Genomic DNA, 13831 nt, shown 5'->3' with positions numbered 1-13831 from the left:
CAGAAGTGGCTTAGTCCTGCTGGCCACATGACCCAGAAGCTGTACGCCGGCTCTCTCGGCCAATAAAGCGAGATGAGCTCCGCAACCCCAGATTCGTTTACGACTGGACCTAATGGTCAGGGGTCCCTTAGTAGCAGATAAGCACTGTGTACTCGGCTCTCCCTTAGGAACTTTCCCCCCCACACCAGCCAGAGCTGACAATTCTTCCCTTCACTGCATCCGATCATGTGGAGATGAGCAATCCAGCCCCTGTAGTATACAGAATAATGCACTCCCATGTTAAATATATTTATTAAATTAAGAACATCAGGGCACCAGTGCTCATTTGAAAGTATTTCTTTGCCGAAGATTAATTCAAATACTGAGTATCACAAAACTTATTGAATTAATGAAACAAGAGTAGAGATGGGATTGCGTCCCACTGTACAGATTGGGGGCGGGTGAAGACATTAAGGTGAGGCAAGCAGGGGTGGCTCAACGCCAACATGGCTAATTGTGCTTATTTCAGAGAAGTAGCACACATGAAAAGAAAACATCCAAACCTTGCCAGCAGCCAGCAAAACTGCCCACGGCCGCAATCCTAAGCACACTTACCTGGGAGTAAGCCAAACTTAACAGACTTACTTCCGAATAGAAAAAATATATGCATATGGCTGAATGGCACATATTAAAGCTGTTCGCAAATGGGTAAGTAAAGTTTGTTCCTAAGTGTCTACAGGCTGCCTTAGGTCAGAATGAACTGAGGCAATGTGTTACTCCCCGTTCTACCGATAGCTCTGAGAGAAAATGTACCAAATCTTTCTCCTTTCCACCCCATTGCACCATGGATAAGAACTGAAAGCACGGAGCGTTTGCCGATATTACTTGAACATCTGTCACCAGGTAGCTGTAGTAATCATTTGTATTTAAGCACGCAAGGCTGAAAATGCCTCATGCCACACACAGGAGCAGCCCTTTCTCATCAAGAGGTTCCTGACATGCAGTTTTTGTTCTCTGGCAGTTGCTTCCTTGCGCAAGACATGCACAGCCTGGTCTCACAGAATAAGCCGCAGTGGGGAAAAAATATATGATGGCTTTCGCGGAATGCAGCCAAGATGCACGAGGAAGTTGATAAGGCGACATCCGCTACGTAGCAGCATCTGCCTAGTGGTGGAATAGGAGCATTTACATCAAATGCCAATCAAAGGAAGAAGAAGGGGTGGGGAAAAGAATATACTTCAAACATTCTTCAGACTAGAAACAGGGATTGAAATTGGGAGCAAACAATTGGGGAGTACATCCGAGAGTACAGCACAAGTAAACAAAACTCCACAGCTCTCATCCAGACAGTGAGTCATAGAAAAATAATGACATCTACCAAGTGTGCCAACTCAAGCTGAGATGATGGATTGTTCCACTTTTAACATCACAAAGTGGATTATTTATACAGGAGGAATCAAACCGGTGAGATTTTTCCAGCTCTCTACCTTCAAGGAACCCTTTTCAGCATCATTTTGTCCGCTGAGGGTCACCTGAGCATCTGCCATGGAACCCCCGCATGCTTCCTTCCTTGGGCTATGTTCCAAGGTTGACACTCCATTTACGCAAGTCAGTGTCTTTAAACCATCTGCTCACATCAACTGAGATGGGTATCATAGAGCACACCACGATATCCCCTACTGAAGGCTAGCAATGGTGGATAAAGTCTCTTTCAAGGATGCATGTCTGCTACAGTTAACTGGTTCACTGAAGAAAGAACCACTGGTAAGTTTCCAAAAAAAACTTCCAAATGCAATTTTGAAACGGATAGGCTAAATCATTGGCCTTCAACTTGTGGGTCAGAAGCCGCTACAGTGGTACCTTGGAAGTCGAACGGAATCCGTTCCAGAAGTCCGTTCGACTTCCAAAATGTTTGGAAACCAAGGCACGGCTTCCGATTCGCTGCAGGAAGCTCCTGCAGCCAATCGGAAGCCACAGAAGCCCCGTCGGAAATTCGGGTTCCAAAGAACGTTCTCAAACCGGAACACGCACTTCCAGGTTTGCGGCATTCAGGAGCCAAAACGTTCGACTCGCAAGGCATTCGGGATCCAAGGTACGACTGTACTAGGTCACAGATTGATCTAATGTGGGTCGTGACAGCAGCACTACCACCATAAAAAAAAATGGTTAAAAATAATAATAAAGAAATACCCCCCCCATGCATCTGGTGGGCCTTGGGTCTGAAAACATTGAAGACCACTGGTCTAAATCATAAGTATACTGAGAACTTGAGTTTTAAATGGAAAGTTCACGATAAATGTTTTGGTTGACACACATTAACAGCCCCAGGAAGATCTACTGGAAAGTCATAGAATCATAGAATCATAGAGTTGGAAGAGACCACAAGGGCCATCGAGTCCAACCCCCTGCCAAGCAGGAAACACCATCAGAGCACTCCTGACATATGGTTGTCAAGCCTCTGCTTAAAGACCTCCAAAGAAGGAGACTCCACCACACTCCTTGGCAGCAAATTCCACTGTCGAACAGTTCTTACTGTCAGGAAGTTCTTCCTAATGTTTAGGTGGAATCTTCTTTCTTGTAGTTTGGATCCATTGCTCCGTGTCCGCTTCTCTGGAGCAGCAGAAAACAACCTTTCTCCCTCCTCTATGTGACATCCCTTTATATATTTGAACATGGCTATCATATCACCCCTTAACCACCTCTTCTCCAGGCTAAACATGCCCAGCTCCCTTAGCCGTTCCTCATAAGGCATCGTTTCCAGGCCTTTGACCATTTTGGTTGCCCTCCTCTGGACACGTTCCAGTTTGTCAGTGTCCTTCTTGAACTGTGGTGCCCAGAACTGGACACAGTACTCCAGGTGAGGTCTGACCAGAGCAGAATACAGTGGCACTATTACTTCCCTTGATCTAGATGCTATACTCCTATTGATGCAGCCCAGAATTGCATTGGCTTTTTTAGCTGCCGCATCACACTGTTGGCTCATGTCAAGTTTGTGGTCAACCAAGACTCCTAGATCCTTTTCACATGTACTGCTCTCAAGCCAGGTGTCACCCATCTTGTATTTGTGCCTCTCATTTTTTTTGCCCAAGTGTAATACTTTACATTTCTCCCTGTTAAAATTCATCTTGTTTGTTTTGGCCCAGTTCTCTAATCTGTCAAGGTCGTTTTGAAGTGTGATCCTGTCCTCTGGGGTGTTAGCCACCCCTCCCAGTTTGGTGTCAGCTGCAAATTTGTTTTTTTTTTTTTAAAGCAATTTATTAAGTTTTACAATAAAAATAGACATAATAATCAATGTAACATCGGTCTTAACTTATTTTCACATTTTCTTTGGACTTCCTCACACCTCCCGCTCCCATTTTCATCGTTAAAACATTTTGTCAGCACTTTATCATCTTGTTTAAATTCTTATATCCCTTCTATATTTCATAATCATATAATTCTCAAAAGGAGCTAACTTTTCACAGTCTTACTTATTTTCTTAAAAAAGCTTCTAAATTTAGTGGTGCTCAGTTGTTTTAGTCTAGCATCTTATTTAGCATTCACTCAAATTACAATACTTTTGTAAGTAGTTCTTAAATTTCTTCCAGTCCTCCTCAATCCTCTCTTCTCCCAGGTCGCGGATTCTGCCGGTCATTTCAGCCAGTTCCATGTAGTCTATCAGTTGTATCTGCCATTCTTCCAGTGTGGGTAGATCTTGGGTTTTCCAATGTTTTGCGAGAAGTATCCTTGCTGCTGTTGTTGCATACATAAAGAATGTCTGGTCCTTCTTTGCCACCCCTTGGCCGACAATACCCAAAAGGAAGGCCTCTGGTTTCTTAGTGAAGGTATATTTAAATACCTTTTTCAGTTCATTATAGATCATTTCCCAGAACGCCTTCACTTTAGGGCAAGTCCACCAGAGGTGGAAGAACGTTCCCTCGCACTCTTTGCATTTCCAACACTTATTATCAGACAGGTGGTAAATTTTAGCAAGTTTGACTGGGGTCATATACCATCTATAAATCATTTTCATTACATTTTCTTTCAGGGCGTTACATGCAGTAAATTTCAGTCCATTATTCCACAACCTCTCCCAGTCCTCAAACATGATATTATGCCCAATGTCCTGTGCCCACCTTATCATAGCCGATTTAACCGTTTCGTCTTGTGTATTCCATTTCAACAGCAAGTTGTACATCCTTGAAAGTACCTTAATCTTTGGTTCTAACAATTCTGTTTCTAGTTTCGATTTCTCCACCTGGAACCCTAATTTCTTATCATTTTTAAAAACTTCTTTGATCTGAGCGTAATGTAACCAGTCTCGCACTTTGTCTTTCATTTTCTCTAGACTCTGCAATTTCCATTTGTCTCCATCCTTTTCTAGTATTTCCCAATATTTTGGCCATTTGGCCTCCATATTGGGTCTTTTTCGGGCCTTGGCTTCCAAAGGTGAAAGCCACCTTGGTGTTTTATTTTCCAGCAAGTCTTTATATTTTGACCAGACATTAAACAATGATTTTCTGACAATATGGTTCTTAAAGGCCTTATTTGCTTTAACCTTGTCATACCATAAATATGCATGCCATCCAAAGGTATTGTTAAACCCCTCCAAATCCAACACATCAGTGTCTTCAAGAAGTAGCCAGTCTTTTAGCCAGCAGAACGCTGCGGCTTCATAATACAACTTTAAGTCTGGCAGGGCAAAGCCCCCTCTTTGTTTTGCATCGGTTAATATCTTAAACTTAATTCTGGGCTTTTTGCCCTGCCAGACAAACTTGGAAATGTCTCTCTGCCACTTCTGAAAGCACTCCGTTTTGTCCAAAACCTGAAGTGTTTGAAATAAAAACAACATCCTTGGCAATACATTCATCTTAATAGCAGCAATTCGGCCTAACAAAGAAAGTTTCAACTTTGTCCAACTATCTAGGTCTCTCTTAATTTCTGTCCAACATTTTTCATAATTGTCCTTAAATAGACCTAGATTTTTTGCTGTTATGTTAACCCCTAGGTATTTCACTTTTTTCACCACATTAAGTTCCATCTCATTCTGAAACCGTTCTGACTCTGTATTAGTCAAATTTTTCCCCAAAACCTTAGTTTTCTGTTTATTTAATTTAAATCCAGCCACCCGACCAAAGTCATTAATCAGTTGTAATACTCTTTTCGTACTGGGCTCTGGCTTCTGCAAAGTCAAAACCAGGTCATCTGCAAAAGCTTTTAATTTATATTGTTTCTGACCAACCTGAATTCCTTCCACCAACTGATCCCTTCTAATCATGTTCAATAGCACTTCCAGAACCGAAATAAATAACAAAGGGGAAATAGGGCAACCTTGTCGTGTCCCTTTTTCAATTTTAAACTCTTCCGTAACCACATTATTAACTATCAGTTTAGCTTTCTGTTCTGAATATATCGCCTCAATCCCATTTTCAAAACCCCGTCCCACTCCCATCTCTTTTAAATTTCCCATCATAAATTTCCAGGAGATATTGTCAAAGGCCTTCTCCGCATCTATAAAAATTAAAACTGCTTTTGTATTTATATCTGTTTGCAAAAGTTCCAAGATGTCAATAATGTTCCTTGTATTAGCAAACAGATGTCTTCCTGGGAGAAAGCCAGCCTGGTCCTTATGAATTACTTCATTTAAAACTTTTTTAAATCTATTTGCCAAAATGTCTGCAAATATTTTATAATCCACATTTAAGAGAGAGATGGGACGGTAGTTCTTAAGTTGTGTCTTTTCAGCTTCCGACTTTGGTATTAATGTGATAAATGCTTCCTTCCACGACTCCGGTGCCCTCCTCCCCTCCATAATTTCATTGCTGACCTCCATCAAAGGTTGTATCAAATAGTCTTTCAATGTCTTATAGTACTTGGAGGTCAGCCCATCTGGTCCTGGAGATTTGCCAAGTTGCATGTTCTGGATAGCTTGTTCGATCTCCTGTCGTGTTATTTTAGAATTCAGGATTGTCCTATTTTCTTGTGACAATTTAGATAATCCGTTTTTTGCCAAAAATTGTTTAATCTCAACATCATCTTGCGGCCCTTGGGTGTATAATTTTTTGAAGTATCTCTGGAAACACTTTCTAATGTCCACCGGATTCTGGATGTTTTTTCCATCAACCTCCAAGTTTGTAACAGTGTTTAATCTTTGTCTTCTCTTCAACTGCCAAGCTAGCAGTTTTCCACATTTATTCGCCGACTCAAACGTTTTTTGTTTCATTAATTTAACCTTCCATTCAATTTCCTGATTTATCAACTTAGAATATTGTGTTTGATAAAGTTTAATTTCTCTCAGAGTTGGCTGTGACTTCGGATTCGCTCTTAATTTCTTCTCTAATTCTTTTATTTTATCCAAGATCTTATCTTTTTTCTCATTATATGTTCTTTTCTTCACTGCATTCTGTTGTATCAAGAATCCCCTCATTACAGCTTTGCTTGCGTCCCAGATTATTCTTTTTTCCACCATATTATTCATGTTTATCTCAAAATAGTCCTTCAAAACTTTTTGGGCCTTCTTGGTAATTTCCTGATCTCTAAACAAATTGTCATTCATCTTCCATCTAAAGGATCCAGTTGGTAATAGTGTCATATCCATCTTTACTGCATTGTGGTCAGAGCAGGTCTTTGGGCAGATTTCCACTTTTCTAACCTTAGGTGCCAGGCCTCTGGAAATCCATATTTGGTCGATTCTTGTCCAGGTCAGTTGGGCTTCAGAAAAGAATGTTCCCTCTCTTCCTAGTGGGTTCTTTGTCCTCCAAATGTCAATCAAGTCCATATTGTCAGTCATTTCAAAAAAGGTTTTAGGTAGTCTGCCGTCTTTTGTAACATTTTGACTTTGTGACTTGTCCATGTTAGTTGATACGACCCCGTTCATATCTCCCATCATTATGATGTTGTTGTAGTCTAGATAATCCAGCATTGTCTCCTGCAACTTCTTGTAAAATTCCGATTTCCCTTCATTAGGTGCATAAATTCCTAATATCAGCAGTTTCTCTCCTTGATATTGTATCTCAATGGCCAAAATTCTTCCATGTTCATCTTTAAATAGGAATTTAGGTGACAGGCTCTCTTTTGCATATATCACTACACCTCTCTTCTTAACTTTGTCCGAAGATACAAATTCCTGGCCCAATCTTTTATTTATTAACACTTTTCTGTGGAGCCTCGTCACATGTGTTTCTTGTAAACAAATAATGTCCAATTGTTCTTTTTTTAATATATGAAATATTTTCTTCCTTTTTTCCGGAATGTTACAACCATTAATATTCCAGCTCAACAGTTGCAGAGACATCCTGAATTATCTGGTTATTTTTCAAGGGGTGGTATCTTCTCAGGGACTTCAGGTTCCACAGGTGCTGATGTTGGTGTTGGCGTTGCCTCAGGCCCAGCAGGTAGTTCAATTCTTTTTTGAAGGTCCTCTCCGTATGTAGACAGGAATTTGTCTCTCTCTTCCAATGTTCTAACTTTAACCTTTCTCCCTCTAAAGGTAAAAGATAATCCTTGAGGAAATTCCCACCTAAATGGAATTGCGTTGCTCCTTAGTAGTTTAACAAGTTCAGAATAGGCGGTTCTAAGGTCAAGCAGTAGTCTTGGGATATCTTTATAAATTTCAATTCTTCTATCCAACACCTCCAGTGATTTTACAAAATGTAATCCCAGAATCTTATCCCTTTCCTCCTTTGATCTCAATGTTATCAAACAGTCTCTGGGCCTCTCCTTCTTTATGAATCTTCCAAGTCTGAAAGCTGACACAATTTTAAAGTCCTTTTCTTCCAAGTTCCAGAACTTGGAGAATTCTTTAGTCAAAAACTCAGTTAGATTTCCTTCTTCTGCCTCTTTTAGTGATCTAATCCTTAAGTTATTCTCACGGTTTCGCAGTTCTATCATCGAGAGATAAATCTGGTGTTCCCCAACTTGTTTAGTGAGTGGTCTTACCTCTTGCTCTAAGTTTTCAAATCTTTGTCTAGTGTCCTCAGTCAATTTCCGATTTTCTGCTGAGGCCTCAGTTAGTTGTCCAATTGCTTGTGCATTCTGTGTCACTTGTGTGGTTAATTTGTTTAAACATTCTGTATTTTTATCAATCTTTGCTGATTGGGCATCTGCTTTCTTGTCCAAAGCTTCCAATTTTTCAAAGATTTTATCTAGTATAGAGGCAGATGCTCCTGAGGCCATATCTTCCAATTGTAACTGCTCTGCTTCGCCCTCACCCTCCACTTCTGAGGGCAAAGCAGGCACAGATGATCTGCGTGTCTGTAAGGCTGAGGTTAGAGTTGTTAGAGTTGTTTGTTTAGCTCTCCCTCTTTTTCTTGTGCCACTCATTCCAACGTTATCTATCAGTCAAGGTCACACTGAGTTGTTCCCATGGGAATGGAAAGGTCCAGAGCAAGCAAACAGCAAGGGAATCGAAAGTAAAAAGTGTATGTAAAATCACTGTTATAATCCAGTCCTCTAGAGGGAGCTTGATCTATCTTTCAGGGTCTAAATTAATGTCCAAGAACCTTCAGATACAAATACTTAGCAGAGTTTATAAATGATTACCTTGTTGCAGACAGTGCTTATTTATTTCCAAAAAGAATGTTTCAAATTTAAAAGGTATCAATACCCTCAGATTGTTTCCAGTTCCAATATGCTGTATCCAAATCTGCAGTACTGACAGCTCCCTTAGTACTCAGGCAGCTCCTGACTCTGGGTTTCACCTTTAAATTTGTAATCCAATAAGAGGAGGAAAGTCAAGTACAAATAGCAATCCCAAATCTTTAACTTGAAGTCTTTACTTTAAAATGCAAGTTCAAATAGATGCTTAGATCTGTAAGACTTAAAGTCTCTTTCTTTTCAGCCTCCACTCCTCCAGCTGATTGCTTTTTTTCAAGTTCAATGGCTGCGGAAGACGGACTTCCTGCTTCCACGTCTCTCCGCTCACAGCCAAGTTCAAGCCAATTTAAATTTCCCTTTTAAAGTCTCAAATTCCGAGTGATTCAGTCTTTTACTCACAAATTAGTTGCTTTTTTGTCCGGATCCGTAATTTGGCAGGAAAAGGGATCAGCGCTCACCGACAGCAGCAGCGCGGCTTCGCTCCTCAGGCTGCGAAACAGCTCACAGCGCCGCAACCCCCCTCCGTGCTCCGGAGCCCCTTACGGGGTTCCTTCTGCACTTGGAGGGTCGCTCTAGGCGCCCACCGAGCCTCAAGACCCCAGGCTCTTGCCGCCTGGGGTTTTCCGATGTGGGTCTCCGCTTCGCCGTAGCGGACGACCCGTTGCCTGCGGAGCCTCCTCTCCCGTTCAGAAGAGGACCGCCATTGTCGTTCGCGCCGCCCCCGGAAGTCCTGGTGTCAGCTGCAAATTTGATCAGGATGCCCTTGAGTCCATCATCCAAGTCGTTGATAAAGATGTTGAATAAGACCGGGCCCAAGACAGAACCCTGTGGCACCCTCTATGGGAATTATTATTACAAATAAATACACATGGAAATATTATTACACTGGAATATAAAATCTGCATGGATTTTTGGAGTGCGGGGGGGGGGGCTCAGGGAAGAAACTAAAACAAGCAAGAAACATACTGGGCAGTCTCCTGACTCCTCACACTTATAAACGACTCCCATAACTCCCTCTTCCAACAAACAATGCCAGCCAACACATACAACCCACAAAGCTGCCACGAAAACCCATATTCTGGGGACATCCCTGCATATATACCTCCCTAACCATTTGTTTATTTGGGATTTTATTTCTAAATAGTTGGTTTTTCCGGTTAGAAAGATGGAAAGTTCCCCGTGCTTCAAACACACTTCTTAGTCCATTATTTAGGGCAAGTTGCAAATACAATAGGAGGAACAAAAACAATCCCCGATGGTCTTTGGCTGCTCAGAATATAGTTAGCTATAGTTGGGGCTATATTTAGGTTACATAACATGGTTCATTTTTCAGGCAGGAAGTTAATAGCCTTGCTGATTTGCCCTGGGAGAGTTCGCCTTTCACAAAAAAGCACCAACTTTTACCATCTGAATAAGAGCTCTCCCAGTTCTAGCCTGGTTAAGAAGTAAATAAACGAACGAATAAAAGTACCTTATTTCGTTACATGAACTTAACTCTTTCACTGAATTTATCTTTCCAAGATTGCAGTGATCAACAGAAAAACCGAGCTTGTGTGTTCTTCCTAACGTTTTTGCAGTCTTTGCCTGGAACCACCACATACGGAGCCTTTTTTTTTACACTGCATTTATACTTCTTTGTTCATCCTGTTATCGTTCTTTTTGTCGTGAGCAGCCCTAAGATCTTCGTTACAGCACAACCTAGAAATACTGCAAACAAACAAACAAACAAACAAACAAACAAACAAACACAATTGCAAGTTTCCCAAAAGCTAAAGGCTTCTGTCCAGACACCTGGAATCTGACATGACTATTGTCCAGTGGCATACAAAAGGAAAATCTCTGGATTGTATCCTGCGGCGCTTTTCCATTCCATTGCAACGTGTGTTTTTTTCCGATTGCATTAGAATCTGCTCCCACACAGAGGAAGGTTTCTCTTTGTTTTCATCCCAAGCAAACTGGCTGCTCCAGCAGAGTTCCATTTTCCCCTACTCCTTTTGATCATCCACATTATTTACAGCGTGTTATCAAACAGGTATATCTCGTTCTCTTTCGTTTGTTCGTTTTTTTCTTTCTTTGGCACAGCATAGCAGACTACAACCTGACCCAAGAGACTGGCACCCAGAAAGAGTCTGTGTTCAGTTTCTCCAGGATGGTTTTCAGCTGGCTGCAGGCACTCTGCAAATCTTCCTTCACCAGGACAGTGTCAATCAGGTGGCCGTACTGCTCTTCGATGAAGGCAGCCGAGCTGAGCATTTCTTGCTGCTCCTCGTCCTGCAAATCAAAAACAAAAAGGACAACATGAGACGACGTAGCAACCCCCACCAGCTCCGCCATCCCCCCCCCCCAGTGCCCAAAACGACCAGAAGTCACAAGCTCCCCTGCCGCCCAGAATCCCAACCCCCAACTCAAAGCAGCCACCGTGCTGCACTACAGACTCCTGTAGCACCCTAAAGACCCCTGTGGCACACTATGCCCCCCTATGTGAAATGCCCCTTTCCCTCACCCCCCGGCTAGCTACACTACTGGGGGTGCAGTACCATTTGGGCATTAGCCAAGAAAGAAAACCCTCAGGTTGAGACATGTTGCCGCAGAAAGCAGGTTTTGTTACTTGCAGATAAGCCTGTGAGGGGGAAAGAGACTATGGCCCTTTTTGCACCAAACAATTCAAAGCACTGCTCTATTACTTAATCAGTCATGGTTTCACCCCCCCCCCAAAGAATCATGGGAACTGTAGTTTTTTATGGGTGCTGAGAGTAGTGAGGAGACCCCCTATTCCCCTCACAGAACTACAATGCCCAGAATGGTTTAAAAGTCAACTATCCATCTTTTCAAAGGGAATTCTGGGAGCTGTAGTTCTGTGAGAGGAATGAAAGGTCTCCTAGCAACTATCAGCACCAATAATAGACCGCAGCTCCCAGGATTCTTTGGGGGAAGCCATGACTGCGGCCTTGTGCTTGCCACCAGGAGGAGAAGAAGAAGAAGAAGAGGAGGAGGAGGAGGAGGAGGAGGAGGAGGAGGAGGAGGAGTTTGGATTTGATATCCCGCCTTTCACTCCCTTTAAGAAGTCTCAAAGCGGCTAACATTCTCCTTTCCCTGTTTCCGCCTGCCTCATTCCATCCTCTGCGTAAAGCTGTATGTGCCTTTACAGGTCAAGGCCAGCACTCTGAATTGGGCCCAGAAACAAATTGGTAGCCAACGCAGTTAAGCCAGAACCTGTGCTACATGCTCACGTCTTCTGGTTCCATTTAACAATCCAGCCACCACATCCTACATGAGCTTCTAAACAATCTTCAAGGGGAGCCCAACGTACAACACATTGCAGTAGTCTATCCTGGAGATTACCAGCACATAGGCAACTGAAGCGAGGCTATCCCCTATTCAGCTAGGCTACCAGCTGAAGCTGGTAGAAGGTACTTTTTGCCACGGTGCCTCCAATGGCAGCATTGGGTGCAAATTGTGCGCCTGCTTCTTCAAGTGGAGGGTAAACCCATCCAGAAGAGGGTATGTTCCACTAATCTGGACAGAGGAACCAATCACTAACAGTGTCTCAGTCTTATCCGTTTTTTATATATATATAATTTTTATTAAATTTTCTGTCTTACATTTTATAATATTCATTTAAACAACCTTAAAATATCAATGACTTCCCTTCTTCTCTTCCCATGGTTCATTCTGCATATCATATATCCCTGCATATTTTACACAAACTATACCATTCAGTATTCCATTATAACATCCATCAAAACTTATTTACGCTGTTGAATTTATCTGAATGCTGCCAACGTTTTCAGGTGCACACAATTCCCCCCCCCCATGTATTCAATAAACGTTTTCCAATCGTCTCTAAACGCATGTTCTTCTTGTTCTCTTATTCTGTATGTTAAGTCTGCAAGCTGCGCATATTCCATCAGTTTAATTTGCCGTTCTTCTTTGGTTGGGACCTCGATCATTTTCCATTTTGGGGCTAACAAAACACGGGCCGCAGTGGTGGCATACTGTACATAAAGAACCTTTTTTTGACACCTTGGAATTTCCGTCTCAATTATCCCCAACAAAAAGGACTCTGGTTTTTTTTGGAAAAGTACTTTAAACTTTTTTTTTTCAATTCATTATGGATTATTTCCCAATACCCTTTTACAAGTCCACCACATGTGAAAGAACGTTCCCTCAACCTCACTGCATCTCCAGCACTTATCTGATTCAGTCTTATACATCTTAGTTAAGGTGTCTCAGTCTTATCTGGATTGAGCTTCAGTTTGTTGGCTCTCATCCCGTCCATTCCCAAGGGCAGGCCCCAATCTAGCACACAAACACTGCCATACCTGCTTGAGCTGCAAAGGAGAAGGCAGTGCTGTGTGTCATCAGCATATTGATGATAGGTAAAGGTAAAGGTACAGGTACCCCCTGACCGTTAGGTCCAGTCGCGGACGACTCTGGGGTTGCATGCTCATCTTGCTCTATAGGCCGAGGGAGCCGGCATTTGTCCGCAGACCGCTTCCAGGCCATGTGGCCAGCATGACTAAGCCGCTTCTGGCAAACCAGAGCAGTGCACGGAAACACCGTTTACTTTCCCGCCAGAGCGGTACCTATTTATCTACTTGCACTTTGTGCTTTCGAACTGCTAGGTGGACAGGAGCTGGGACAGAGCAACGGGAGCTCATCCCGTCGCGAGGATTTGAACTGCTCACCTTCCAATCGGCAAGCCCTAGGCTCAGTGGTTTAGACCACAGTGCCACCCACGTCCACCGCGTCACATGTTGATGATACTGTGCTCCAAAACTCAGGATGGCCACACTCACGCAGTTTCAGAGATGTTAAACCGCATGGGCGCTAAATTCAAACCCTGCTGTAATGCACGCTGGCAGATCCACGGGCCCAAACAACATCGTCAAATTGCCATCCAAGTAGCAGCATAATCGTTGCAAGAGAGTCCCCACTACTCCTGACTGAGACAGCCTCCCCGGAAGGATGCCCCTGTCAAGGGTGCTGAAAGCGCTGAGATGTAAAGGGAAATCAGCAGGGACACACTTCCCCTGCCCCCTCTCCTGACATAGGTCGTCACACGGAGCAAGCAAATTTATCTCAAGTGCCCGAGTCAGGCCTGAACCCCCAACTGAAATGGAAATGAAGTGTGTAGTTCAGGGGTCAGCAAACTTTTTCAGCAGGGGGCCGGTCCACTGTCCCTCAGACCTTGTGGGGGGCCAGACTATATTTTGAAATAAATAAATAAACGAATTCCTATGACCCACAAATAACCCAGAGATGCATTTTAAATAAA

At 42.8% G+C, this 13831-nt stretch overlaps 1 protein-coding gene across 6 annotated transcripts in view; it reads right to left on the bottom strand.

Moving 5' to 3' along the window:
- Nucleotides 1-272: 272 nt before the first annotated feature.
- Nucleotides 273-13831, bottom strand: part of MPP3 (MAGUK p55 scaffold protein 3) — a 91130-nt gene continuing 77571 nt past the window's right edge. For 4 of the 6 annotated variants that reach the window (XM_080979361.1, XM_080979363.1, XM_080979360.1 and 1 more), the window contains one exon: nucleotides 9666-10824. In XM_080979361.1, coding sequence (XP_080835487.1) covers nucleotides 10645-10824 — 180 coding nt within the window. In that variant the 3' untranslated portion in view covers nucleotides 9666-10644. Of the gene's footprint in view, nucleotides 1144-9665; nucleotides 10825-13831 lie in introns of those variants that run through there. The other 2 variants (XR_013978986.1, XR_013978987.1) reach the window with 2 other exon arrangements.

Source organism: Podarcis pityusensis, assembly GCF_964106645.2.
Source record: "Podarcis pityusensis genome assembly, chromosome: 13".
NCBI lineage: Eukaryota > Metazoa > Chordata > Lepidosauria > Squamata > Lacertidae > Podarcis > Podarcis pityusensis.
The sequence above is the reverse complement of the archived record's forward strand: the minus strand, read 5'-3'. Positions and strand labels throughout refer to the sequence as shown.